Below are 27411 nucleotides of genomic sequence, written 5' to 3' on the forward strand. Positions count from 1 at the left end.
AACGAACTCGTCTTCACGATGTCTGAACCATGAAAAGACACTCCTGGCAACAATAAACTCCTGCTTTTGAGTCTTGATCCGAGTAAGGCTCTGTGCCCACATGTGCGTATTGCATGCAGTCACGCTGCATTCTGCACCGCAGCGTAACTGCATGCGTCCTGCGTCGCCAGCACAATCTATGAAGATTGTGCATAATCCATGCACACGTTGCGTTTTAGAACGCAGCGATTTGCATGCTGCCAAATCGCTGCGTTCTAAAAAGCAACGTCACTTATTCCATGCGCTTTGGATGCTGGTCTCGCTCTGTCTATGGTGGGGGCTGTATCCAGAGCGCATGAAATCGTCTTTTCCACTGCAATCATATGCAGTGTTTTTGCAGCGATTTGAAGCGCACATGTGCTGTTCAAATCCTTGCAGAAATTTCTGCAGGGACAGGACGCAACGTGCGCACATAGCCTAACTCACCGGCATCTTTGGGAAGGTTCAAGTCTCTTACCAAATCATTCATCTCTTCCTGGGAAAATAATGTTGGTCTTGTATCATCTTCAAAGTAAGAACTTGATTCATCTTCTGGTTCAGATATAACTCCACCTTCCTTGGAGATAGTTATCTCTTTCAAGGTAGCAGGGACCTTGAGTACTGGTATATCTGTGCCATGGGGATTGGGACGAGTTGCTGAGTGAAGATTGGGGTATGAAGTGGAATGAATGGGGAATGACATCTTGAATGCACTGATGTGAATTAATTAATAGTATATGGGCTTTAAATCTGGTTAAAAATCTAAGATCAAAAAAATACAAAAAATTGAGTGAAAAACCTATTAAATTTGAAGAGAATTTTGCATTTTGTGGCAAATCCTGCCGTCCAGTATTTTTTTCTATATATTTTTTTGTTTTCAGGACGCCAAAATACATGGAAATTAGATAAAAGTAATCAAACAGCTTTTTAGTCTTGCACCTGTACAATTGTAATCCTTTAGTCTAAGGAGTTGGAGAGAATATTCTGAGCTTTCTTATATACCGGATTTTTCAAATTATAAGACACACTTTTCCTCCCAAAAATTTGGGAGGAAAGTGAGGGGTGCGTCTTATAATCTGAATGTAGCTTACTGGGGTGGTGGAGAGTGGTCGCAAGAGGCCGAGGGAATGCTGCGGTGGCTGCGCATTGCCTAAGGCAGTTAGTGCTGGGTCAGAGGCGGATGGTACAGGGTCTGAGGCAGATGGTGCGGGGTCTGCAGCAGATGGTGCTGGGGCAAATGTGCAGTGCCTGCAGCCGCTGTGCGGGGTCTCCGGTGGCTGCTGCTGCTGGGGTGGCTGTGTGGTGTCTACGGCAGCTGTGCGGTGTCTGCGCGGAGTCTCCACCAGTGTGCTGCGGTGTCTGCACCAGTACAGCCTACAGTTTCTCACACACCCACCACCCCTGCCTCCTGTGACTCCTTCACCACTGCTACTGGCCCTTTCGGTAAGACACCAATGGATTACAAGGCGAACCCCATTTTTTTTCACCTTTTTTGTTCTGAATTTGCAGTGCGTCTTATAATCCGGTGCATCTTATAAAACGAAAACCATGGTAGTCATCTCTGTTTTGGATAACTATTCCATTCCCCCTTGGCAGCTGATATAGTTACTATATCTGAATCATTGCATAATGATTTTAAGGCAACCTTTTCTTTTTTATCTAGGTTATTTTGTGTAGATGAGAGTGTAAACTGTCTGATTTTATTGAACTCTTCAAGCACCAAGTCGAGGCAAGTGTCCAAAAAACTGACCTCGACTTTCAAGGGGATAAAAGCTTGATTTGGGAAAAAAACAATATGTAGTCCTGTGTCATAGAAATAATAAAATCCATAAAGACTCAATAAGACGCTTATGAATCTGACCCCCTCCTTTGGAAACAGGTAACGAAAGACAATCCTCTAGCAGATGTGAGGCCATTCTCAGCTTGAATGCACAAGAATGCAGAAAAGGACAGATTTATGACCGGTAGAGATAAAAGCAGCAGTTGAACAGAAAAATAGCGGAGGAATGCAAATCCTTTTTTATCCCCTTATAGAAAATATGAATTGAGAACTCATCATTTTCTAAGACCTAAGGGGGCTTTACACGCTACGACATCGCTAATGCGATCTCGTTGGGGTCACGGAATTGGTGACGCACTTCCGGCCGCATTAGCTATGCATTAGCGATGCAGTTGCGTGTGACACCGATGAGCGATTTTGCATCGTTGCAAAAACGTGCAAAATCGCTCATCAGTGACATGGGGGTCCATTCTCAAAAATCGTTACTGAAGCAGTAACGAAGTTGTTCCTCGTTCCTGCGGCAGCACACATCACTGCGTGTGACGCCGCAGGAACGAGGAACCTCTCCTTACCTGCCTCACGGCCACAATGCGGAAGGAAGGAGGTGGGCGGGATGTTACGTCCCGCTCATCTCCGCCCCTCTGCTGCTATTGGGCGGCGGTTCAGTGACGCTGCTGTGACGTCGATGTGACGCCGCACGGACCGCCCCCTTAGAAAGGAGGCGGTTTGCCTGTCACAGCGACGTCGCTAGACAGGTATGTGTGACTGCTCTGGGCGATGTTGTGCGCCACGGGCAGCTATTTGCCCGTGTCGCACAACAGATGGGGGCGGGTACCCACACTAGCGATATCGGTACCGATATCGCAGTGTGTAAAGTGGCCTTTAGACACATCCTATAGTTATCTGAAGTCCAGCCCTGTTATGAGTCACCAGAGGGGAAGTATGTGGGTGTAACTTGTGTTTATAAAAAGCTAATGCAGACTATCATCCTTGTTCAATGAAAAGAACATTGCTGTGTAGGATTGCTCCACGTTCCATTGGAGTCCTTCCCTCCAGAAATCAGAAGTAATTTCTGTGACCCAGGTTCAGTAATTTTTCTTTTGTTATTCCCTTTTATTTTATGTAATTGCATATGCTGTATTATTTTGTTCCCCTTTGTAATATGTATATTTTTATAAACACTGCCTACTTTTCAGATTAAATATATAACAATTAATAGCGTATGGCTTTGGATGTGATTTATAGATTAAGAGTAACAAAGCTAATTGTAATGTGTGTCCAATCAAACTATATAAGCAGAGACCCTGATCCAGCGATGTGTCACTTACTTTGCTGTTTGCTGAAGTTTTGATAAAGATCAGTTTTATTTGCTTAAGATCCACGAGTTCTCGAAATGCTGTTCTATGTATAACCTCACCCACACCACTGATTGGCAGCTGTGTACAATGAGCATAGACAGAAAGCTGCCAATCAGGTGAGGGCGGGGTTATACAGAGCTAATGGAGATGGAGGATACATGGCAGCAGTTTTACTAGTTCTCTAGTGATAATAACCTAGCGATAATACAGTGATTTTATCAAAACTACAGCAAGCAGTCCAGTAAATGACATATCATTGGAGTCAGAGTCCCTATCTGTCATGGGTAACAGACAGACCTTTGTTGTCCGGCAATAGAAGGTCACAGTATTTGGCTGCGCAAAATACTCTCTGACTTTTTATTTTTTCTGTTGTCAGTATTCAGTGTACTTGTATCTCATCTGTTGGGTTTTCATCCTTGTTTCTTTAGGACCCAGGGGAGCTCCTCTTTATTTCAGTTGCTAATAATCTGTATTTCCCCTTGGGTTTAAATACTCTCATTTTCTCTGGACTTGTACTGGAGATATTTATTTCCTTCACAAAGTCTGGATGCAAGCAGGTGGCTTGCATGCATCAGTAGGATAGTAGTTGCTATTTACTGAACTTCTTACTGAGTCGTCTTGCGATAAGTTGTTTGTTGTTTTCCTTTGTTTGTTATCCCTGTGTGTCCTTTAGTGCCTGGTGAGGTTGACAAAGAGCTCATCCGAACCGCTCTCTACCTAGGGCCCAGATCAGGGTCAGCCTAGGATTAGGTATCTGGCGCAGCATGGTGAGGGAATCCAGGGCCCAGTGGTAGGCTTGGTCAGCAGTGATCATCTCCTCCTTCCCTAGACTCAGGGTTTCCCCTCCCTTACTTTGTTTGCTTGGTACTTCCCCGTACCTAGTGTGACACTGTCTTTATATATTATTCTGATTTCTAATTAAGGGTTAAACACTTAGTGACAGATTGGCATTTAATTCCCAAAATCCCAGCATAGGTATCATAAATGTTAGTGCGAAATGTCTATAAATCTGCGCCAACCCCAGAGGTTCTGAGGCAAAATCATCACATCTAGACAATAGAGTAAGATAAGCATGAAGAATATACATTTACAAGCATTTATTAACAAAACAACAAGTTTTGAAATGCAATTATATACAATGTGATATACTTCAGAGTTCCTATCTCCAATCTGGGGCTGCGCTTTTTAGTAAATAAAGCAGTGGGCAACCTGAGATTAGTGAATTATCTAAATATAATCCAGTATCAAAACCTTTCACAAATGTTCCTAAAGGCTCTCAAAAGGGCTAACAGTATGCCAGCTAAAAAATAAAATGAATATTCACTGCTCCCCACGCCATAATCCCGCCCACCTCTAGGCAGTGAAGCCAGCGCCAACCAAGATGTGGGCAGTATTATTAGCGTGGGGAGCAGTGAATATTCATTCTCTTTAATATTGGGCACACATGATCACCCAGCCGCCGGCTTACTGCTATGGCTGGTCAGTCACATGTGTTGACTATTCGAGAAAAAATATTACCTGCTCCCCAAGCCCATAATCCCGGGCGTGGGGAGCAGTGAATATTCCGGCAGCTGATGTCTGCGTGTAACTGTGGACGCATGGAAGTAATGTCATGCACTGCTTACATACTGAAGTCCCTTGCCAGCATCAGAAGAGAACACCGTGCACCGATGTGTGCAGCTGCATCATCTTATGTGTGCAGCATTATGGGGAAATATATAACAGAATGGGCCCAAGATGAGGGCTATATACAAGTATGGGGATATATATATAGAATCCAGGAAGAAAGCTCAAGCACAGAATCCAGGGAGTAATATAGGTAAAAATCGTAGTTTTATTTATAAATCCTTAAAAAGTCCATCATTAGGTCATTCAAACATATTCAGAGTACGCGTTTCGAGCATAATTGCTTCTGAGAGGAGTAAAAGCAACTATGCTCGAAACGCGTACTCTTTGAATATGTTTAAATGACCTAATGATGCAATTTTTAAGGATTTATAAATAAAACTACGATTTTTACCTATATTTTTCCCTATATTCTGTGCTGGAGCTTTCTTCCTGGATTCTATGCTTATTGACAGGACTGGCCGTCTTTCTGCATCCATGCACGATCCAATCTAGTGGGCTCTAGGAACAGGTGAGCGGATTCAACCCCTCCTTTTTTTTACCTTACAGAATGGGGATATATACAGTATACTAGGACAAGTGCCATATATATCAGGATGGGATAAAGATGGGCAACATCTATACCAGGATGAAGCACATATACACAAGGATGGGAGACACATACAGTATATCTGGAAGGGGCCCAGGATGGGGAACATTAGTACAGAATTAGGGGATTTTATCCCCGTAACAGTGTCAGCAGCAGATCCCCCTATAACAGTGCTTCATGACCACATTTTTTGCGTCAATCTTTTTCCCTATATTCCTAGTTATGTCTTATGGTCTGAAAAATATGATAAAGTTTAAAAAGAAAAAAAATGGTTCTTTCCCTCACCAATTCTTCCTTTTGTAGCCGATTTTTGGATAAAACCCTTTGAATTATGGTACATCATGATGGCTTCTCCCGTGTCACTCATCTGACAACAGGACCTGACTAATCTTTAAAACCTTTGGCAAATTCTGAAAGCAAAAATTGCTGCTCCACTCTGTTGGTTTTCTGATGGTCGGCAAGACTTGATTTACAAATTAAGGGCTCATGCGCACACTGCGTCCTGACTAGTGCAGAAATAAATGTACCCTCTGGCATACTTGACGCTGCGAGTTGACAAAAAGAATGCATCCAAAACGCATGTAGTTTGGATGCATTTTGCATGCATTTTACATGCATTTTTGTCAGTGCAGTCCCCCAGCAATTCAGCTCTGCTACATGCCCACTGACAGCAGACACAGACAGAGCCGGGCGATGAGAATGAACTTGGATGAACTTCACCCGACTTCATTGTCATCCCGCAGCTTTTTCTCTGTGTGCTGTCATGAACTCAGATGGTCCTCCGAAGTAAGTGCCAGGACACAGGAGTCCGCAGCAGTGACGTCAGAGTTTCACCCGATTTCACTGACATCGCACGGCTCTCTCTCTCTCTGTGTCCCCTGAGTGACTGCAGTGAGCCACGCAATCAGCTGTGCTTTCACTCAGGTGACCAGCGGCCACAGCTGGAGTCCTCCACCTGAGAGCGGTGGCTGCGAGTAACCTCAATGACAGCACAGCTGATGGCGCGACTCACTTCAGTTGCTGCATAGAGCTCACAGGAGCGGCGGTGTTCTACTGCCGCTCCTGTCAGCTTCCGATGTAGCAGAGCTGAAAGCGTCGTGGGACCTTGTGTGGATTACGCCGGACCTGGAGGTGTTTTTGAGGGGTTAAAAAAGTGGTGAAAGAGGGTGTTCTTTTGTCTTTTATTCCAAGTAAAGGATTTTTCGTTGTGTGTATTTATTTTTTTTAACTTACAGATTAATCTGCTGCCATTAACTCCTTATAACCCAGATTGCCACCACACCAGGGCAATTCGGGATGAGCCGGGTAGAGTCCCGGGACGGTCGCATCTAATGGATGCGGCAATTCCGGGTGGCTGCTGGCTGATATTGTTAGGCTGGGGGGCTCCCCATAACATTGAGCTCCCCATCCTGAGAATACCAGCCTTCAGCCGTATGGCTTTACCCTGGCTGGTATCAATATTGGGGGGGACCTCACATTGTTTTTTTTTAATTATTATTTTTTTTTTAATGCACGATATAGACATGCCCACCGACAGCTGTGATTGGTTGCAGTGAGACAACTGTCACTCAGCGTGGGGGCGTGTCTGATTGCAACCAATCATAGGCGCCGGTGGGCAGAGGAAGCAGGGAATAGGAGATTGAATAATGAGCGACCGGCAATTTCAAAAGAGAAGCCGCCACAGTGTGAACGCCGTGCAGCGCCGCACCCGTAATCAGGGAGTATGAGAGAGGGGGTGGGAAGGAGAGACAGACATCGACAGAGAGAGAGATAGAGACAGAGAGAGAGAGAGAGAGAGACCGACTGACAGAGAGAGAGACCAAAAGACCTGCGTTTTTTATTGTCAAATAAACATGCAAATGCACTGCTTAGCATTTTGGTAGCGTTTTTCTACAACTCATTGATTTCAATGGGTGTAGAACGCTGCCAAAATGAACAAAAGAAGTGACTGCTACTTTTTTAAACGCAGAGATTTTCTCAAATTTTTGACAATCAAAACATTGCGTTTAAAAAAGCATCGTGAGCACGGAGTTTGCATGATTCTCATAGATACTTTGCTGGTGAAGCAGCACGCATGAATTTTGACAATGTGACGCTGCAGCTTAAAATGCTGCAGAAACGCAAAAAAAAAAAAAAAAAGCAACGTGCGCATGAGCCCTAAACATTTCAATTATTCACAACATGAAAAAGGTTCCTTCCCTGTATGGCTTCAGCAAATGTTTAACGAGATCCGATTTCTGAGAATAACATTTTCCACATTCAGAACATAAAAATGTTTTTTTGATTGATTTTTGATTTTGTGTGATTTTTTTGATGGTAACCAAGACATAATTTCCTAGTAAAACATTTCCCACACTCTGAACATGAATATGGCTTCTCCCCTGTGTGAATTTTCTGATGTCTAACAAGATCTGATTTCCGAATAAAACATTTCCCACATTCTGAACATGAAAATGGCTTCTCCCCTGTGTGAATTTTCTGATGTCTAACAAGATCTGATTTCCGAATAAAACATTTCCCACATTCTGAACATGAAAATGGCTTCTCCCCTGTATGAGATCTTTGATGCACAACAAGATCTGATTTCCGAATAAAACATTTCCCACATTCTGAACATGAAAATGGCTTCGCCCCAGTGTGAGATCTTTGATGCACAATAAGTTCTGATTTCTGAATAAAACATTTCCCACATTCTAAACATGAAAATGGCTTCGCCCCTGTGTGAGATCTTTGATGCACAACAAGTTCTGATTTCTGAATAAAACATTTCCCACATTCTGAACATGAAAATGGCTTCTCCCCTGTGTGATTTTTCTGATGTCTAACAAGGTCTGATTTCTGAATATAACATTTCCCACATTCTGAACATGAAAATGGCTTCACCCCTGTGTGAGATCTTTGATGCACAACTAGTTCTGATTTCTTAATAAAACATTTCCCACATTCTGAACATGAAAATGGCTTCTCCCCTGTGTGAGATCTTTGATGCACAACAAGTTTTGATTTCTGAATAAAACATTTCCCACATTCTGAACATGAAAATGGCTTCTCCCCTGTATGAGATCTTTGATGCACAACAAGAGCTGATTTCCGAATAAAACATTTCCCACATTCTGAACATGAAAATGGCTTCGCCCCTGTGTGAGATCTTTGATGCACAATAAGTTCTGATTTCTGAATAAAACATTTCCCACATTCTGAACATGAAAATGGCTTCTCCCCTGTGTGAGATCTTTGATGCACAACAAGTTCTGATTTCTGAATAAAACATTTCCCACATTCTGAACATGAAAATGGCTTCTCCCCTGTGTGAATTTTCTGATGTCTAACAAGGTCTGATTTCTGAATATAACATTTCCCACATTCTGAACATGAAAATGGCTTCGCCCCTGTGTGAGATCTTTGATGCACAACTAGTTCTGATTTCTTAATAAAACATTTCCCACATTCTGAACATGAAAATGGCTTCTCCCCTGTGTGAGATCTTTGATGCACAACAAGTTTTGATTTCTGAATAAAACATTTCCCACATTCTGAACATGAAAATGGCTTCTCCCCTGTGTGAATTTTTTGATGTCTAACAAAGTTTGATTTCCGAATAAAACATTTCCCACATTCTGAACATGAAAATGGCTTCTTCCCTGTGTGAGTTTTTTGATGATTGGAATTTTGGACTTGTTTGAAAAGATCAGATGATAGATCAATCCTAGGAAGGACTGGAGGTATATCTGGGACAACAGCATGCTCCTCATATGTATCATGTGTGATACTTTCATCCTCTGTTATAAATTCTGAAGATATTAGAGGTCCATCTGAACTCCCAATACAGTCATCTGCTAAATATAAACACAATGTTATTAGTTTTAATGATATTTTGAAAGCACATTGTGTTTTAAACCATAACATCAGAAATTAAACTAGGAAACAAATTATTCTGAATCTATTTTCTAATTTCGAGATCTTAGGGCGGCTTTGCACGTTGCGACATTGCACGTGCGATGTCGATGGGGTCAAATCGAAAGTGACGCACATCCGGCGTCGCAGTCGATATCGCAACGTGTAAAACCTTTTTGATACGATGAACGAGCGCAAAAGCGTCGTTATCGTATCATCGCTGCAGCCTCCGACATTTCCATAATGCCGGTGCAGCGACAGGTACGATGTTGTTCCTCGCTCCTGCGGCAGCACACATCGCTGTGTGTGAAGCCGCAGGAGCGAGGAACTTCACCTTACCTGCCGCCAGCTGCAATGAGAAGGACGGAGGTGGGCGGGATGTTTGTTATTTGTTTTAATCTTTTTCCATCATATTCCTGCCCCTTCCTTCCCTAGGGGGATAACAGATTAGTCATCTGGTCAGGAGAATAGTAAGGCCCAAGACTGGCATCTCCACTTACAGGAGTAATCCAGAAGTTAGAGAGAGCCTAAGGTCTCCTAGCATGAGGAACAGTATAGGGAGCCCCTTGTGCCTCGCTATCCTGCATTCATATCGTGACAAATCAGATTATTTACTGTAGGACATTTCAGAGAACTGGTGCTACTGGAGAGATATTTTGGAGACAGGAATGGGAGGTCCGAATTAACGAAGATGTAACACTAAGGCAATATCTAGTGAAAGCTGCCGTAGCGATTATTATCGCTACGGCAGTTTCACACGCACATACCTGCCGTGCGACGTCCCTCTGGCCGGCGACCCGCCTCCTTCCTAAGGGGGCGGATCGTGCGGCGTCACAGCGACGTCACACGGCAGGCGGCCAATTGAAGTGGAGGGGCGGAGATGAGCATCCCGCCCACCTCCTTCCACATAGCCGGCGGGACGCAGGTAAGCGGTGTTCATCATTCCCGGGGTGTCACACACAGCGATGTGTGCTGCCTCGGGAACATTGAACAACTGGATGTTCAATTTTTAGAAAATGAACGATGTGTATGCGATCAATGTTTTTGCGTACAATCGGAATCGCACGTAGGTGTCACACGCAACTACAACACTAACGATGCCGGATGTGCCTCACTTAAGACATGACCCCGCCGACACATCGTTAGATATATTGTAGCGTGTAAAACCCGCTTAAGATGTGGAAATGTTGAAAGATTAATAACATCATGTCATATGACTCTGAAGTCATCAAAGGTACTTAAACAATCAACTTTAGAATACCTCTGATGGCGTCCCTAAGAGAGTGCGGTTCCTGAGAAATTGCGCAGTTTGTTTCCTCCCAACACTGGTCCTGACTGTAACTAGGTCTTATTATTTTATTTCAACCATTCTCCAAAAATCCCAACAAATCATGCTAGCTCTTATTTTTGGTGTAGGTCGTCTTTTTGGGGAAACAGGATATTCATGAAACCTCTGCAGGTCTTTGAGTTGCCTTCATAACGACATAAAGAAGGCACTAGAAACAAACATCAGAAGAAGCAGACGCAAAGAAAATACAGCTGAAAAAAAACCAGAGCAGAAAGTCTAAAAATGAAATCACAAAATTAGTGCATAAAGTACATGAGTAGATATCTCTTACTGGATAGAGCTGGAGGAAACACATCCTGAGGAACATCAAGATCTTCTTGTTTACAGTCCTGTGGGAGAAGAGGATGGGGACATCTCTCTGGTGTCGTCCTCTTACTGGATAGAACTGGAGGAGACACATACAGGGACTGAATTCATTCCTTACATACAGATAATTATAGGCCGTGTGTATTTAGTCCTGTCTATTACCTGGTGATGTGAGGGGCTGGGGAACCTCCATCATGACGTCCTTGTACAGATCTTTGTGTCCTCCTAAATACTCCCACTCCTCCATGGAGAAATAGACGGTGACGTCCTGACACCTTATAGGAACCTGACACATACAATGATACCGTTACCCCCGATCCCTTCACAGCGTTACTGTATAATGTCCCAGCATTCCCAGCAGTGTCACCTCTCCAGTCAGCAGCTCAATCATCTTGTAGGGGAGTTCTAGGATCTTCTGGTCATTGATGTCCTCATGTATCGGGGGGTGAGGTGGAGGCCCCGTGATTGGGCTCAGGGGTCTTCCCCATCCCTCAGACACAGGGGCCTGACAGCACTCACTAGAGGTCTTCTTCACTACTGTGTAATCCTGGTTATGGAGAGACACAGTAATAAATCTCACTACAGACATTTCCAGAGTCCTCACCTCTCCAGTTCTGTCCATCTGTTATTCCCATAGATAAGAATGATGTAATGTGACGTCATCAGAATCTCTCACCTCTCCAGTAAGCCGGAAGAGGATCTCTAGGGTGAGGTGTAATATCCTCTCCGCCATCTTGTCCCTGTCCATATCCATCCTTGATGGGTCAATCAGAATTCTCTTATATAGAAGATCTCCACTGAGAGGATCCGATATTGTAGCGACCTAAATGGGGAGAAGAATCCGCTGTAATAATACAATTACTGGAGATAACCGTTCACTAGATAGGGATGATTGCCGCGCTGCCATGAGGAGTCCAGACTAACTCTGCTACCTCATTACAGTGAATAGATCTTTTGGGGGTTTCATCTGAATCATGTCATTTGAAGAATTACATGTAAACCTGTCACACTAATAGATTGAGGAGAAGGGTGTAGCTTCACTGTGCCCTGAACCAGGCTTATCTAGGGGGTCATGATTAAGTGCCTACCCAGTCACCACCAGAGCCTCTGAGGTTGGACTTTGCTGACAGTAGGCACCAGTTACCAATACAGGGCACTCCCTGGTTGTTGTTTTTCACCAAGAGGCTGAGCGGTGTATCATGAGAAAGATGGGGTGGGAACCACTGCCTCTAGGGAAGAACAGGAAGGATAAACCCTGTCACTTACTCTGAGCAACCCTGAGCTCCCCGATGTCCCAAGACAGGTTCTTTCCCCTTGTGCAGCAATCACGTGTCTATCCCTGTCTTACCCTAATCACAACTGTGTCTAGGGAGCAGGGCAGGAGGAACACTAGTCCTGCTTTATGATAATGACACAAAAGGAAAACAACAAAGGAAAAAGAAACTGCATTCCCAAACAACAAGTGGTGAAAAAGGGGGATGGAAGAGAAATAAATAAAAAGGGAGATGATCAATAGGAAGACACCAAAGAAAATTTCCAAGCTGCAATCTCCAGGATCAAATTCAAAACAATTTCTCTTTCCATGGCTCTCACCTCCATGCCAGGACCATGGAAAAGCAAGTTATCACTGGCAACTACTGAGGTAAAGTGGTGAGAACGTATACCAGGGGGAGTGCAGAAATCAGAACAGCTGAGACAACTCAGGATGGTAAGCCAAGAAAGACACAAGGGTCTGCTTAACCCTAGCAGCGCCAGCGCAAGCATAGTCTGCACAGCTACGTGGAAAGCAAAGCAGATGCTAATACTGCTGGCGTGCGCTGTGACCTTCTGCCCCATGGGATAGGGGCGACCTCTCTCTGTCCGATAACCTGGTGTCAAAACCCTGATGTAAGTGCTCAGTGTAGAAAACGGGATAAATGTGATCCAAAAGTCACAGCCAGATGGAGAAGTCACATCTATGATCAGCTCTAATCCTGCCATCTCCACCGCTCTCATTACACAAGTATAACACATATAATACTGGAGGATAAAACAAGACTGAGCACAAGACCTTCACAGCCGTCTACTCATCATAGGGAGATTTCATGGCACCTTCTCTCCATCTACCTGATGATCCTGAGGAACATCGGGATCTTCTTGTTTACAGTCCTGTGGGAGAAGAAGACGGGGACATCTCTCTGGTGTTGTCCTCTTACTGGATAGAACTGGAGGAGACACATACAGGGACTGAATTCATTCCTTACATACAGATAATTATAGGCCGTGTGTATTTAGTCCTGTCTATTACCTGGTGATGTGAGGGGCTGGGGAACCTCCATCATGACGTCCTTATACAGATCTTTGTGTCCTTCTAAATACTCCCACTCCTCCATGGAGAAATAGACGGTGACGTCCTGACACCTTATAGGAACCTGACACATACAATGATACCGTCACCCCCCGATCCCTTCATAGCGTTACTGTATAATGTCCCAGCATTCCCAGCAGTGTCACCTCTCCAGTCAGCAGCTCAATCATCTTGTAGGTGAGCTCTAGGATCTTCTGGTCATTGATGTCCTCATGTATCGGGGGGTGAGGTGGAGGCCCCGTGATTGGGCTCAGGGGTCTTCCCCATCCCTCAGACACAGGGGCCTGACAGCGCTCACTAGAGGTCTTCTTCACTACTGTGTAATCCTGGTTATGGAGAGACACAGTAATAAATCTCACTACAGACATTTCCAGAGTCCTCACCTCTCCAGTTCTGTCCATCTGTTATTCCCATAGATAAGAATGATGTAATGTGATGTCATCAGAATCTCTCACCTCTCCAGTAAGCCGGAAGAGGATCTCTAGGGTGAGGTGTAATATCCTCTCCGCCATCTTGTCCCTGTCCATAACCATCCTTCACGGGGCAATAAGGAGAATTCTCTTCTATAGAAGATCTCCACTGAGAGGATCCGATATTATAAGGACCTGAATGGGGAGAAGATGAGCCGATATGTAAAATTAATGGAGATAAGGGAGGTGAGATATAATTTGGGTACTAAAAAATATTCAACATGAAATGTGCTATGTAAATAGTACAACCGTAAAAGAAGCACATTATCGTTATAAAAAAGCAATCCTTCATACGACAATGTTAATGGAAAATAAAAGAGTAATTGCTTCTATAATAAGAATAGGAAAATAAAAAAGTGCAAAAACAAATAATTTCCCAGTTTTTCGGTTAAGAACAGGGCAATGGGATTAGGATTCGATGTATTCTTGTCTCTAACGGAAGACGAGGGGCCACACATGGCGTACGGATCTGGGCACTCGCTGACACACAATTTGCCACCCATTGCTTGTTTGAAGGCAGCAAAAGTGAAAATTACCCCAATTACAAAATGTGCCCACATTATATTTACTCCTAAACTAGAAAAATTATATAAATAAAAAAGTTTAAACATTCTAAACTGGTTTCGGAGCTTGTAGACTTTAACCCCTTAACGACCGCGGGAAGTAAAATTATGTCCTAGCGGTCAGTGTTAATCCCCTCCCACTGCTGCCGGCAATCAATAAAGAAATAAAGTGTATGCCGCCCCCCAGCATCGGAAAATTTCAGTGGTTTCAGCTACCAAGGGTAGCTCAGTCCCTGGAGACCACGATTCGGGCAGAAAGAAATGATTTATCTCACACCTGGCATGATTAATCATGTCAGATGGGAGATAAGTCGCCTCCCCCGGTCCCCGAATGTGGCCAAAATGCCCCCCCCCCTAATCAACTAAAATGGACCATCCTTCTCCTCTGAGTTCTGTCATATCTGACATGTCAGATGCAACATCAAAGTTCTCCCCAGGTCCAGCCAGGTCACCCCCTGTCAATCCCAAGTCTCCCGTTACCTTCTGCAGTGACGATCCCCCACAATCCCTCCTCTTCCTTCTCAGAAGATCTTGGCCACATGTGCAGAGCGGCTCTCAGCCGGCTGGCTGCTAGTAGTGACACTGAGCTTACTGCAGCTCACACTGCCATGCTGTGGACCCGGGAAGTGTGAGTGCAGTTATCACTGCACCCACACTCCTCCCATGGAGGGTTTGCACTTCCAGAAAATTGGGGATACGTTCTCAAAGTGTGCGACCCATATTCTGGAAGGTACAAAATCGTTGTAGGACCTCCAAAATGGATTACGGCAGACCGGAATTTTTTTTCTTTTCAATAAATTGCTGAAAGAGGGAATGTGTTGGAGAGTGTTTTTTCAAATAATTTTTTTTTTGTCCTTTTTTTATTACTGACTAGGTTAGTGATGTCAAGTATCTGATAGATGCTGTGACATCATTAACCCTAACCCCAACAACCCTATTTATTTCCCCATTTGCCACCGCATTAGGGCAATGTGAAGAGTCGGGGCGAAGCACCAGGATTAGCGCATCCAATGGATGCACCACTTCTGGGCGGATGCGGCCTGCTATTTTTAGGCTGGGAAGGGCCAAATAACCATTGGTCTTTCCACCCTGAGAATACCAGACCACAGCTGTCCACTTTACCTTGGCTGGAAATCCAATTTGGGGGATGTCATGGTGTGATATTGTGGGTTAAGTACCATTTTGTGTGGGTTCATGTTTTGGGTGTGGTGGTCTGTCTATTCGATATATTGTTTGTCCTGTTAAGTCAGGATTTATCCCCTTGAAGTGCTTCTGTGCCTAGGTCTGGGGGAGGGGACCTGGAATCCACCTAAATTCGGTTTACCTGAGAGATTAGTGATTCTGGGTGAGACTTACAAGAAAGAGGAAGCAAGATTGAACCTCTGAGGGAGACGCCGAGGCTGCAGCCAGCACCCCAAAGACACTGTGAGAAACCCCGATTTCCCTGGAGAAGGACTGCTGGAGGAGTGTGACTGAACTCCGGGACATTTATGCCATTTCTACCCTCCGTGTGGTGGATTATTTAATGGTCATTCTATATTGCATGGAATAAATATGCTTTGGATTGTTCACTCATCTCTCGCTGTTGTGTGATATGGGAGAAAGACCCCTTCACAGGGGGACCCCACTTTTTTTTTTAATTATTTATATATTAAAAAAACAGCATGGGGAGACCTTCACTTTGGAATACCAGCCAATATGAAGCTGCCAGCTGTGGTCTGCAGCCGTCTGCTTTACCCTAGCTGTTTTTTTGTTATGTTGTTTTTTTAATTATTTTTTTATTTTTAGCTAAATACAAGGCTAAACACCCTTTAGTGCCACATGAAAGTCACTAAATGGTGCCAGCTTAGAATATGCAGGGGGGTGGGACATTATATATGTGTTTGACATCTATTTATCTAGCCATCTATCTATCCTAGCTTATTAGGCTGTGTGCCCACGATCAGGATTTGCAGTGGTTTGGACGCAGAGTGTTTTGACTGTGATGTTGTGCAGTACAAGCGCAGTAGCGGGATGTTTAGAAATCTCATCCCCACTGTGCTTCTTTTATCTGCAGCATAAACTGACCAGCGGCGCGGCTTCCTGAGACGCAGGATGTCAGTTTATGCTGTGGAGATGAGTGTGTTCTTCGCAGCCTGGAGAATAAAGTCCGCAGCGGCCTGAACCCAGATCGTGGGCACGGGCAGCTGCATTCTTGTGTGGAAAACACTGGCATCTGCACAGAAGGGCTGACACTGCGTCACAGTCTGAGAAACTTGGCACTACAGCAACATTTCTGTAAACTACCTGTGGAGTTAAAATGCTCACTGTAACCCTGAATAAATTTTTTTTAGAGGTCTAGTGTTTAAAATGGGGTCACTTGTGGGGAGTTTCTGCTGTATAGGTACCTTAGGAGCCCTGCAAATGCAACATGGTGCCCGCCATTTATTTCAACTTTTCCAAAATTCACAGGGTGCTCCTTCCGTTCCAAGCCCTCCCGCTTGTCCAAACAGGAATTTTTGGCCACATGTGGGGTATCAAACTGTGGGGTTTACTTTTTCGTGTTTCCTCTTGAAAAAGTGAGAAATTTGGTGCTAAAGCAACATTTTTGTTAAAAAAATAAACATTTTCAATATTTATAATATATATAATAATGTTATCAAATTCTGTGAAGTACCTATGCTCAATATACCCCTGGATAAAATCCTTGAGGGGTCTACTTTCTAAAATGCGATCACTTGTGGGGGAGCTCCACTGTTTAGGCACCTTAGGGGCTCTCTAAATGCGACTTGGCATTAGCTAATGATTCCAGCAAATTTTACAGTCAAATGGCGCTCCTTCCCTTCCGAGCCCTGCCGTGCGCTTAAACAGCTGATTTCCACCACATATGAGGTATCTGTGTACTCAGGAGAATCTGCACAATAAATTGTATGGTGCATATTTTCCTGTTACCCTTGTGAATAAAAGCTATCTGGTTAAAGTAATAATTTTGTGGTAAAAATGTTTTTTTTTAATTGTCACGGCTCAACATTATAGACTTCTGTGAAGCCTCCGGTGGTTCCAGGGGCTCACCAAACATCTAGATAAAATTCTTGAGGGGGTCTAGTTTCCAAAATAGAGTAACTTGTGGGGGTTTCTGCTGTTTAAGTACCTTGAGGGCCCTACAAATGCTACATGGTGCCCGCAATCTATTTCAGCCAAATTTCCTTTGCAAAATTCACATATAGCTCCTTCTGTTCCGGCTCCTCCCATTTGTACAAAAAGAGGTTTCCGGCCACATGTGGGGTACCAGCACGCTCATAAGAAAGTGGGTAATAAACTGTGGGGTCCACTTTTTGGCGTTACCTCTCGAAACCTGTCAAAGTGACACCGGTAAGAATTGTAGAAAATGGCCGAGTCATGACGTAAAAAACTGGCTCCGTCCTTAAGGGGTTAAACTGAATGTAAATGAGCCGGTCAGGAATAGCGGGAAACTGGTCCTGAACTGGTTAAAGGTGAAAATAGCTGAGACATGAAAAGGTTAATGAGAATGATGACCCCAAATAATAGAGACCCTGCACCTACCTCCACCTGCAGAGCCGCACACTAGATATATAATACCCTGCACCTACCTCCACCTGCAGAGCCGCACACTAGATATATAATAACCTGCACCTACCTCCACCTGCAGAGCCGCACACTAGATATATAATACCCTGCACCTACCTCCACCTGCAGAGCCGCACACTAGATATATAATACCCTGCACCTACCTCCACCTGCAGAGCCGCACACTAGATATATAATACCCTGCACCTACCTCCACCTGCAGAGCCGCGCACTAGATATATAATACCCTGCACCTACCTCCACCTGCAGAGCCGCGCACTAGATATATAATACCCTGCACCTACCTCCACCTGCAGAGCCGCACACTAGATATATAATACCCTGCACCTACCTCCACCTGCAGAGCCGCACACTAGATATATAATACCCTGCACCTACCTCCACCTGCAGAGCCGCACACTAGATATATAATACCCTGCACCTACCTCCACCTGCAGAGCCGCACACTAGATATATAATACCCTGCACCTACCTCCACCTGCAGAGCCGCACACTAGATATATAATACCCTGCACCTACCTCCACCTGCAGAGCCGCACACTAGATATATAATACCCTGCACCTACCTCCTCCTGCAGAGCCGCACACTAGATATATAATACCCTGCACCTACCTCCACCTGCAGAGCCGCACACTAGATATATAATACCCTGCACCTACCTCCACCTGCAGAGCCGCACACTAGATATATAATACCCTGCACCTACCTCCACCTGCAGAGCCGCACACTAGATATATAATACCCTGCACCTACCTCCTCCTGCAGAGCCGCACACTAGATATATAATACCCTGCACCTACCTCCACCTGCAGAGCCGCACACTAGATATATAATACCCTGCACCTACCTCCTCCTGCAGAGCCGCACACTAGATATATAATACCCTGCACCTACCTCCACCTGCAGAGCCGCACACTAGATATATAATACCCTGCACCTACCTCCACCTGCAGAGCCGCACACTAGATATATAATACCCTGCACCTACCTCCACCTGCAGAGCCGCACACTAGATATATAATACCCTGCACCTACCTCCTCCTGCAGAGCCACACACTAGATATATAATACCCTGCACCTACCTCCACCTGCAGAGCCGCACACTAGATATATAATACCCTGCACCTACCTCCACCTGCAGAGCCGCACACTAGATATATAATAACCTGCACCTACCTCCACCTGCAGAGCCGCACACTAGATATATAATACCCTGCACCTACCTCCACCTGCAGAGCCGCACACTAGATATATAATACCCTGCACCTACCTCCTCCTGCAGAGCCGCACACTAGATATATAATACCCTGCACCTACCTCCACCTGCAGAGCCGCACACTAGATATAATACCCTGCACCTACCTCCACCTGCAGAGCCGCACACTAGATATATAATACCCTGCACCTACCTCCACCTGCAGAGCCGCACACTAGATATAATACCCTGCACCTACCTCCACCTGCAGAGCCGCACACTAGATATATAATACCCTGCACCTACCTCCACCTGCAGAGCCGCACACTAGATATAATACCCTGCACCTACCTCCACCTGCAGAGCCGCACACTAGATATATAATGCCCTGCACCTACCTCCACCTGCAGAGCCGCACACTAGATATATAATACCCTGCACCTACCTCCACCTGCAGAGCCGCACACTAGATATATAATACCCTGCACCTACCTCCTCCTGCAGAGCCGCACACTAGATATATAATACCCTGCACCTACCTCCACCTGCAGAGCCACACACTAGATATATAATAACCTGCACCTACCTCCACCTGCAGAGCCGCACACTAGATATATAATACCCTGCACCTACCTCCACCTGCAGAGCCGCACACTAGATATATGGCTGCTCTGTGCTTCCAGGACCTGTGATGACACCACATGGAGGGGAGGAGTCAGGGGTCACATGATCAGCTCCTCAGTGTATGCAGGACTCTGCTGTGCTGGTTGTCATGGTGCTGGATGAGGGGAAGTTTATGTGTGGGGTCAGGAGGGGTTTACAGTGTGGATGTAGCAGAGCCTTGTGTGTATGAGGTGTACGGAGCGGAGCCGTGTGTGTACGGAGCAGAGCCATGTGTGTACGAGGTGTATGGATCGGAGCCGCGTGTGTACGAGGTGTGCGGAGCGGAGTCGCGTGTGTACGAGGTGTACGGAGCGGAGCCGTGTGTGTACGAGGTGTGCGGAGCGGAGCCGCGTGTGTACGAGGTGTACGGAGCGGAGCCGCGTGTGTACGAGGTGTACGGAGCGGAGCCGCGTGTGTACGAGGTGTACGGAGCGGAGCCGCGTGTGTACGAGGTGTACGGAGCGGAGCCGCGTGTGTACGAGGTGTACGGAGCGGAGCCGCGTGTGTACGAGGTGTACGGAGCGGAGCCGCGTGTGTACGAGGTGTGCGGAGCGGAGCCGCGTGTGTACGAGGTGTACGGAGCGGAGCCGCGTGTGTACGAGGCGTACGGAGCGGAGCCGCGTGTGTACGAGGCGTACGGAGCAGAGCCGCGTGTGTACGAGGCGTACGGAGCAGAGCCGCGTGTGTACGAGGCGTACGGAGCAGAGCCGCGTGTGTACGAGGCGTACGGAGCAGAGCCGCGTGTGTACGAGGCGTACGGAGCAGAGCCGCGTGTGTACGAGGCGTACGGAGCAGAGGCGCGTGTGTACGAGGCGTACGGAGCAGAGGCGCGTGTGTACGAGGCGTACGGAGCAGAGGCGCGTGTGTACGAGGCGTACGGAGCAGAGGCGCGTGTGTACGAGGCGTACGGAGCAGAGGCGCGTGTGTACGAGGCGTACGGAGCAGAGCCGTGTGTGTACGATGTGTACGGAGCAGAGCCGCGTGTGTACGAGGTGTACGGAGCAGAGCCGCGTGTGTACGAGGTGTACGGAGCAGAGCCGCGTGTGTACGAGGTGTACGGAGCAGAGCCGCGTGTGTACGAGGTGTACGGAGCAGAGCCGTGTGTGTACGAGGTGTACGGAGCAGAGCCGTGTGTGTACGAGGTGTACGGAGCGGAGTCCCGTGTGTACGAGGTGTACGGAGCAGAGCCGCGTGTGTACGAGGTGTACGGAGCGGAGCCGCGTGTGTACGAGGTGTACGGAGCGGAGCCGTGTGTGTACGAGGTGTACGGAGCGGAGCCGTGTGTACGAGGTGTACGGAGCAGAGGCGTGTGTGTACGAGGTGTACGGAGCAGAGCCGCGTGTGTACGATGTGTACGGAGCAGAGCCGCGTGTGTACGAGGTGTACGGAGCAGAGCCGCGTGTGTACGAGGTGTACGGAGCAGAGCCGTGTGTGTACGAGGTGTACGGAGCAGAGCCGTGTGTGTACGAGGCGTACGGAGTGGAGCCGTGTGTATACGAGGTGTGCGGGGCGGAGCCGTGTGTGTACGAGGTGTACGGAGCGGAGCCATGTGTGTACGAGGTACCGGAGCGGAGCCGTGTGTGTACGAGGTGTACGGAGCGGAGCCGTGTGTGTACGAGGTGTACGGAGCGGAGTCGTGTGTGTACGAGGTGTACGGAGCGGAGCCGTGTGTGTACGAGGTGTACGAAGCAGAGCCGCGTGTGTGCGAGGTGTACGGAGCGGAGCCGTGTGTGTACGAGGTGTACGAAGCAGAGCCGCGTGTGTACAATGTCTGATGTGTTCCCAGTTTTAGTTGCATTTATAACTGTTGTCCGGGGCTCATGTAGCAGAGGTCTTGGAAGATCGGGGACGAGGAGCAGAAGAAGCCGCAGCAGGAGACGTCCTGGAGACCACAGACAGTTTGTCTGTGCACAGCGACTAACAGTCTTACTACAAGGCACAGGTTATGTCTTGATCGGCTTTATATAGGCCTCGGAAGCTCCACACATGGAGCACGCTGGATACTGGCAAAGCCCAATGTGAAGCACAAGAAAGTTTAGCAGCCCGGGGTGTAGGGAGAAGAGCCCAGACCCAGGACAGGGGGGTGACAGGACCCCCTCAAAGGGACTCCCCCAAAAGAGTTCATAACTGCGCCATTGGGAGCCATGGTCTTGGATTCTGTCAGGGGCTCACAAAGTGAGGTAATGGAGGCTGTAGGCAGACAGGAGGCTGAAAGCCGTGGACGGACATGGAGCAGATATCCTGGAAAACCTGGGACGAGTAGCAGAGGCACTACCAGTCACAGGCATACAGCAGAAGTCCTGGAGACTGCAGACAGGCTGCAGAGGTACTGACACCCACAGGCAGACAGGTAACTGAGGTATTGGAAGCCGCAGACGTCCTGGAGACCTCAGACAGGTGCAGACATACTGGAAGCCACAGGCAGATTGGTAGCTGAGGTGCTGGAGGCCACAGATAGTCTGGAGATGTTCTGGAGACTGCAGACAGGTCGCTGTGCACACACAAATAGTCTTATTACCAGGACACAGGGGTGTATCTTGGTCGCCTTATATAGGCCAGTTAAGCTCAGCACATGGAGCGTGTCCGGCTACTTACAAAGCCCAACATGGAGCACAGGAAAGTTTAGCAGAGCGGGGGAAGGGGCAGATCCCAGACACGGGACAGGCGTGTAACAAGTGGATGTTGTCAGACAAATATCCAACAATGATCCAAAAAATTGTGACAACTCTGAATTTCCCTTCCCCTTACATCTATTGATTAGTTTTCTATTGATCTCTTCTCCCCTTTATCAGTGAATAACATTTATTTTTATCCTTTATCAAGTAAAATAATAATTGCAGATAGTGAAAGTCATTCTTCTGTTGCCCAAATCTTTGCTGAACATTACACAATGTACATATTACATTCCTCTAAAGCAGGGGTCTCAAACTCGGCTGGGTGTATGGGCCGCACAGAGGAAAAAAATATTTTGGGGGGCCGCATTCTTTGCAGGTCAAAGTGACATTTTTATTGGTACCATTTTTTTTATTTTTATCACACCTTTGGATCACTGATTTTGAACATTTTTCACTTGCTTATTATAACAAATGTGCACATTCTTTGTTTAAATATATATAAAAAAAAAATTTGATGGTTAAAAAAAAAGGTAAGGCCTTACTTTGAGGTTTTTTTTACATTTTATCCCTTTCTTGTAACTAATAGTGTTACAATTAGCATTATATAGACATTTTGACCAACATATTTTAGTAATGTTCCCCATCTTGTTGTAACGTGCCCATCCTTGTCCCTTGTAGTGTTGTGCCCCATCCTAGTCCCCATCCTTCAGTAATGTGCCCATCCTTGTTCCCTTGTAGTATTGTACCCCATCCTAGTCTCCATCCTTCAGTAATGTGCCTCATCCTTGTCCCCATCCTATAGTAATGTCCCCATCCTTCAGTAATGTGCCCACCTTGTCCCCATCCTATAGTAATGTCCCCATCCTATAGTAATGTGCCCACCTTGTCCCCATCCTATAGTAATGTCCTCATCCTATAGTAATGTGCCCACCTTGTCCCCATCCTATAGTAATGTGCCCACCTTGTCCCCATCCTATAGTAATGTGCCCACCTTGTCCCCATCCTATAGTAATGTCCTCATCCTATAGTAATGTGACGGCTGAAGGGGGGCAGTGGCGCTATAACTTACCAATCACTCTCCTCAGCTTCCACAGACGCCGGAGTGAAGTTGAGGGGAGCGGTCTCCGGCACCAGATCCACAGTGATTGGCGAGATCGGTCACAAGGCCGGTCCCTCCAATCAGAGCTGGGGGCGGGTGAAACACAGGTCACCCAGCTCCAGCCAATGATCAGTGCTATAGCTGCACTGATCATGGCTGGATTTCAATGTTTTAGTCATTTTCAGAGGCTAAAACATTACAGTGGCTGTGATTGGCTGAGCGGCGTTCGCCAGCCAATCACAGCCTCCATAGGTCAGGGGAGGAGACACCACCCCTCCTGAGGTCAGGCAGAGGCCCCCTCCGCCCCAAATCAAAGGTATTTGCAAAGCGATCGCAGCCTCCGGGGCCACAATTTCGCCATGACGTACTTAATACGTCATGGATCCTTAAGTACCAGGGAGCCATGACGTACCCAGTACATCATAGGTCGCTAAGGGGTTAATGTGCCGTCCTTCACATACACACACAAAAAAACCCCACCATTTTTCTCACTTGTCCCACGTTCCCTCGGCTGCCTCATCTCTGCTTCTTGCTGTCTGTAGGCCCGTGCCCCCATTGACTATTGCGGCCGGTGCAGGGGCCGCAGCCCCTGTCAGCAATTTGTCAGGTGATTGTTTTGTCGCAGCTGCGTGCGCAGAGACAGACTCTTTATGCTCAACGTTTCCAATGCAGCCGTAGCCATCCGCCAATCAGAGGTAACCAGCTGAGGACAGGCAGTTTCCATTGGAGGAATAGTTGTGCACAGAGCGCTTGACTCTGAGAGCGCAGCGCCGGCAAAACATTCATCTGACATAAAGCGCAGACAGTGGCTGCGGGTGGCCCCTGCACCGGCCGCGATAGTCAACACGGGCACGGGCCTGGGGGTCGCACGAAGCAGCCTGAGGGGCCGCATGAGACCTCTGCTCTAAATAATGGGTACAATCTAGTTATACCTTTATCAATCCATTCTGTGACATTCCCAAAGTGCTCACAATTCCTGTTCCTCCAGATCAGAGCACAACATAAGTAATAACCTATACTAAAATGGATTTTATTTCTGACCAACACTGATCAAAAATTTTTCCCATCCAAATTTGTCCCGTTTGTCCCAGGAGTCCACTTCTAGGGGGAGATCGATTGCCGCCTTTCTCTGCACCATGATAGACATTTGCCTCATAGCACAATGTCGGGCAAACACCTTCTTTCACAGAAGTAAATCTTGGAGAAAATCCCTCACAATAACTATTGCACGGACGCTGCAAAATCTACAGATCTGGAATCTTCAGACTGTAATCCTGATCATTTATGTGATTATCAAAGAGAAAATGTTCATTCTAATACGTCATTCAGAGAATTTTGGAATTCAGAAAATGAAGAGGAGGAAGGAGAACCAATAAGAAGGATATGAGAAGATCTCCAATACAGAACAAGAAAAAATGTACTTGAATATGAATGAATTTATGGATAACTAGCTGTACTACCGGGCTTTGCCCGGGTTAATAACTGCTGTTAATAAAATAGAATGTATTAAAAAAAATGTATTCTGCACACAAAAACCACAAAGCAAATAGATAGAAATGTAATTATAATGTCTATCTCCCCCTCTGTATATATCTCTCTGTCTCTCTCTCTCTTTGTCTGTCTGTCACTTTCCCTGTCTCTTTCCCTGTCTGTCTCTTTCCCTCTGTCTCTTTACCTCTCTTTACCTGTCTCTTACCCTGTCTGTCTCTTTCCCTCTCTTTCCCTGTCTGTCTGTTTCCCTGTGTCTGTCTCTACCTGTCAGTGGCTGTCTCTTAACCTGTCTCTCTCATTCCCTCTCTTTCCCTATCAGTCTGTCTCTTTGTCTGTCTCTTTGTGTCTGTCTCTTACCCTGTCTATGTCTGTTTCTTTCCCTGTCTGTGTCTGCCTCTTTCCCTGTCTGTGTCTGTCTCTTTCCCTGGCTGCATTGTGACACGCCAACATTCCCTATAAGGGCGTGGCTGCGCATTCTTCTGAAGTTCTGGCTGCACTGTGGCTCTCAGCTCCATTCGCTTTAATGGAGGCAGATTTTTTGGCGAATAACTGTAAAGCGCGGGGTTAAAATTTCCCCTCAAAACATAGCCTATGACGCTCTTGGGGTCCAGAAGTGTGAGTGTGCAAAATTTTGTGGCTGTAGCTGCGACGGTGCAGATGCCAATCCCGGACATACATACATACACACACACACACACACACACACACACACACACACACATACACACATTCAGCTTTATATATTAGATGTGTCATGAGTGTGTCCCGCTCTGGGGAGACCTCTGGTGAGTCGGGGATCAGAAGGTCACAGCAACTTATTGTTCGCAGGTCTACAACTTAATTTTACTGAATCTACTTTCTACTGTAGGAGTTAGGGACTCTTTCTAATCTGGCTGTCCTTTGTAGCCTTAATCTCAGGTGTGTCTGTTTTGTGACCACTCCCCTTTGTTATAAAAAGTCATGTATCTTACCATCTGATGCCAGTTATAGGTTCTCATTCTATACTGACCTTTTTGGAAGGAACCTGTTTCTGGAAGAAGCTGAGGAGTTGTGACTATTGCTGCTGTGGTGTTTAGCTGCATTGGAAGGCCTTGAAATGTTTTTCTTTTTTCATGTCTATTTGCCCTCTCTCTGTCTCCTTTACCTTGTGTTGTATTATTGCAGTGGTGAGACTACTGCTCTCGCTGGCCTTCTCACTAGCCAGGGTGAGGTTAAAACGAGCAAGGGCTGACAAAGGAGGGGAAGAAGACCCATATAGACATGTTAGAAAGCATAGGTGAGTTGCAGGTGGTGTCCCCTCTCCCCATCATCAGGACCTTCCTTTATTATCATTTCCATTGTTTTCCTTGTGTTACGCTGCACGCTGAGTGTCTGTACGCTCTGGCGTGACATAATGTTTTGGTTTTGACAACCCGCAGTTTTAGCCATTAAGCAGATCAAAGTCCTGGACAGGGGCTTACATTTTGTCCCTGGCGTTTTTTTGCTGAGGATAGAAATGTTTCAGGTCAGAATTACTCTAATTATCAGCAAAGTTGAAAAGAGGAATTTAATGCATAACCTTTAATAGAGTATTAATTAAAACGTTGCTCAGTGATGCAACTATACAATTTGTGCAAACAAACAAAAAACCCAATTCAAGTTCGCCTGGACCAAATCACAATGAACTAATGCAGGAGCTAGCACACCGATTAGGAGTGATTACTGTCAATAATGTATAAGTATACTTCGGACAAGCTCCATAGGTTCAAACATTCAAAAGGTATCCGAGGTTTACAGATGCTCCTAATTAATTGATATGATCTGATTGCTAGGCCAAAGAAACCTATATCTGTTAATGTGCTAGTTCAACCAATATGCTCCAGTGGGAACAAAAAATGATAGTACTCTCCTAGACTTATATTAATGCTGCATGATGGTACATTGTTAGTGTCATACAAGAGTGCCCTCTCATAGTTATATAAAGATGCATTACATTAGAATTGTTGTTTCATTGTAAGGAACGAACTACGTGTTTCACCAATATTGTTCCAGGAGACTGAGATATTACCACTAAGGGTATGTGCGCACTAGGCGTTTTTTTCACGCTGCGTTTTTATGTGCGTTTTTGTCTAAAAAACGCACCCGCGGCTAAAAAACGCGGCAAAAACGCATGCGTTTTTGACGCGATTTGGTGCGTTTTTGCTCACTGCGTTTTTAATCAGTGCACAATGCCATTAAAGATTGTTGATGAAAAAAAAAAAAAAAAAGGTCTGATGTCATTTCCTTCTTCAAAATGTTCATTGTATGCAGGAGAGCAGACAGCTGCAGAACTAGTGTATGCAGGAGAGCAGACAGCAGCTGCAGAACTACAAGTCTCAGCATCCTCCATTCACTAGTGTATGCAGGAGAGCAGACAGCAGCTGCAGAACTACAAGGCTCAGCATCCTCCATTCACTAGTGTATGCAGGAGAGCAGACAGCA

The 27411-nt window shown here is 46.0% G+C and overlaps 1 protein-coding gene across 1 annotated transcript in view; it reads right to left on the bottom strand.

Annotated features, from left to right (window-relative positions):
* Positions 1-19765, bottom strand: part of LOC142259328 (uncharacterized) — a 402688-nt gene extending 382923 nt beyond the window's left edge. Inside the window, 10 exon segments of the mRNA XM_075331795.1 lie at positions 7699-9207; positions 10885-10998; positions 11082-11205; positions 11287-11466; positions 11596-11742; positions 13026-13123; positions 13207-13330; positions 13413-13592; positions 13722-13871; positions 19717-19765. Coding sequence (XP_075187910.1) covers positions 7699-9207; positions 10885-10998; positions 11082-11205; positions 11287-11466; positions 11596-11742; positions 13026-13123; positions 13207-13330; positions 13413-13592; positions 13722-13799 — 2554 coding nt within the window. The 5' untranslated portion in view covers positions 13800-13871; positions 19717-19765.
* Between the last annotated feature and the right edge of the window lie 7646 nt (positions 19766-27411).

Source organism: Anomaloglossus baeobatrachus (assembly GCF_048569485.1).
Source record: "Anomaloglossus baeobatrachus isolate aAnoBae1 chromosome 5 unlocalized genomic scaffold, aAnoBae1.hap1 SUPER_5_unloc_8, whole genome shotgun sequence".
NCBI classification, from domain to species: domain Eukaryota; kingdom Metazoa; phylum Chordata; class Amphibia; order Anura; family Aromobatidae; genus Anomaloglossus; species Anomaloglossus baeobatrachus.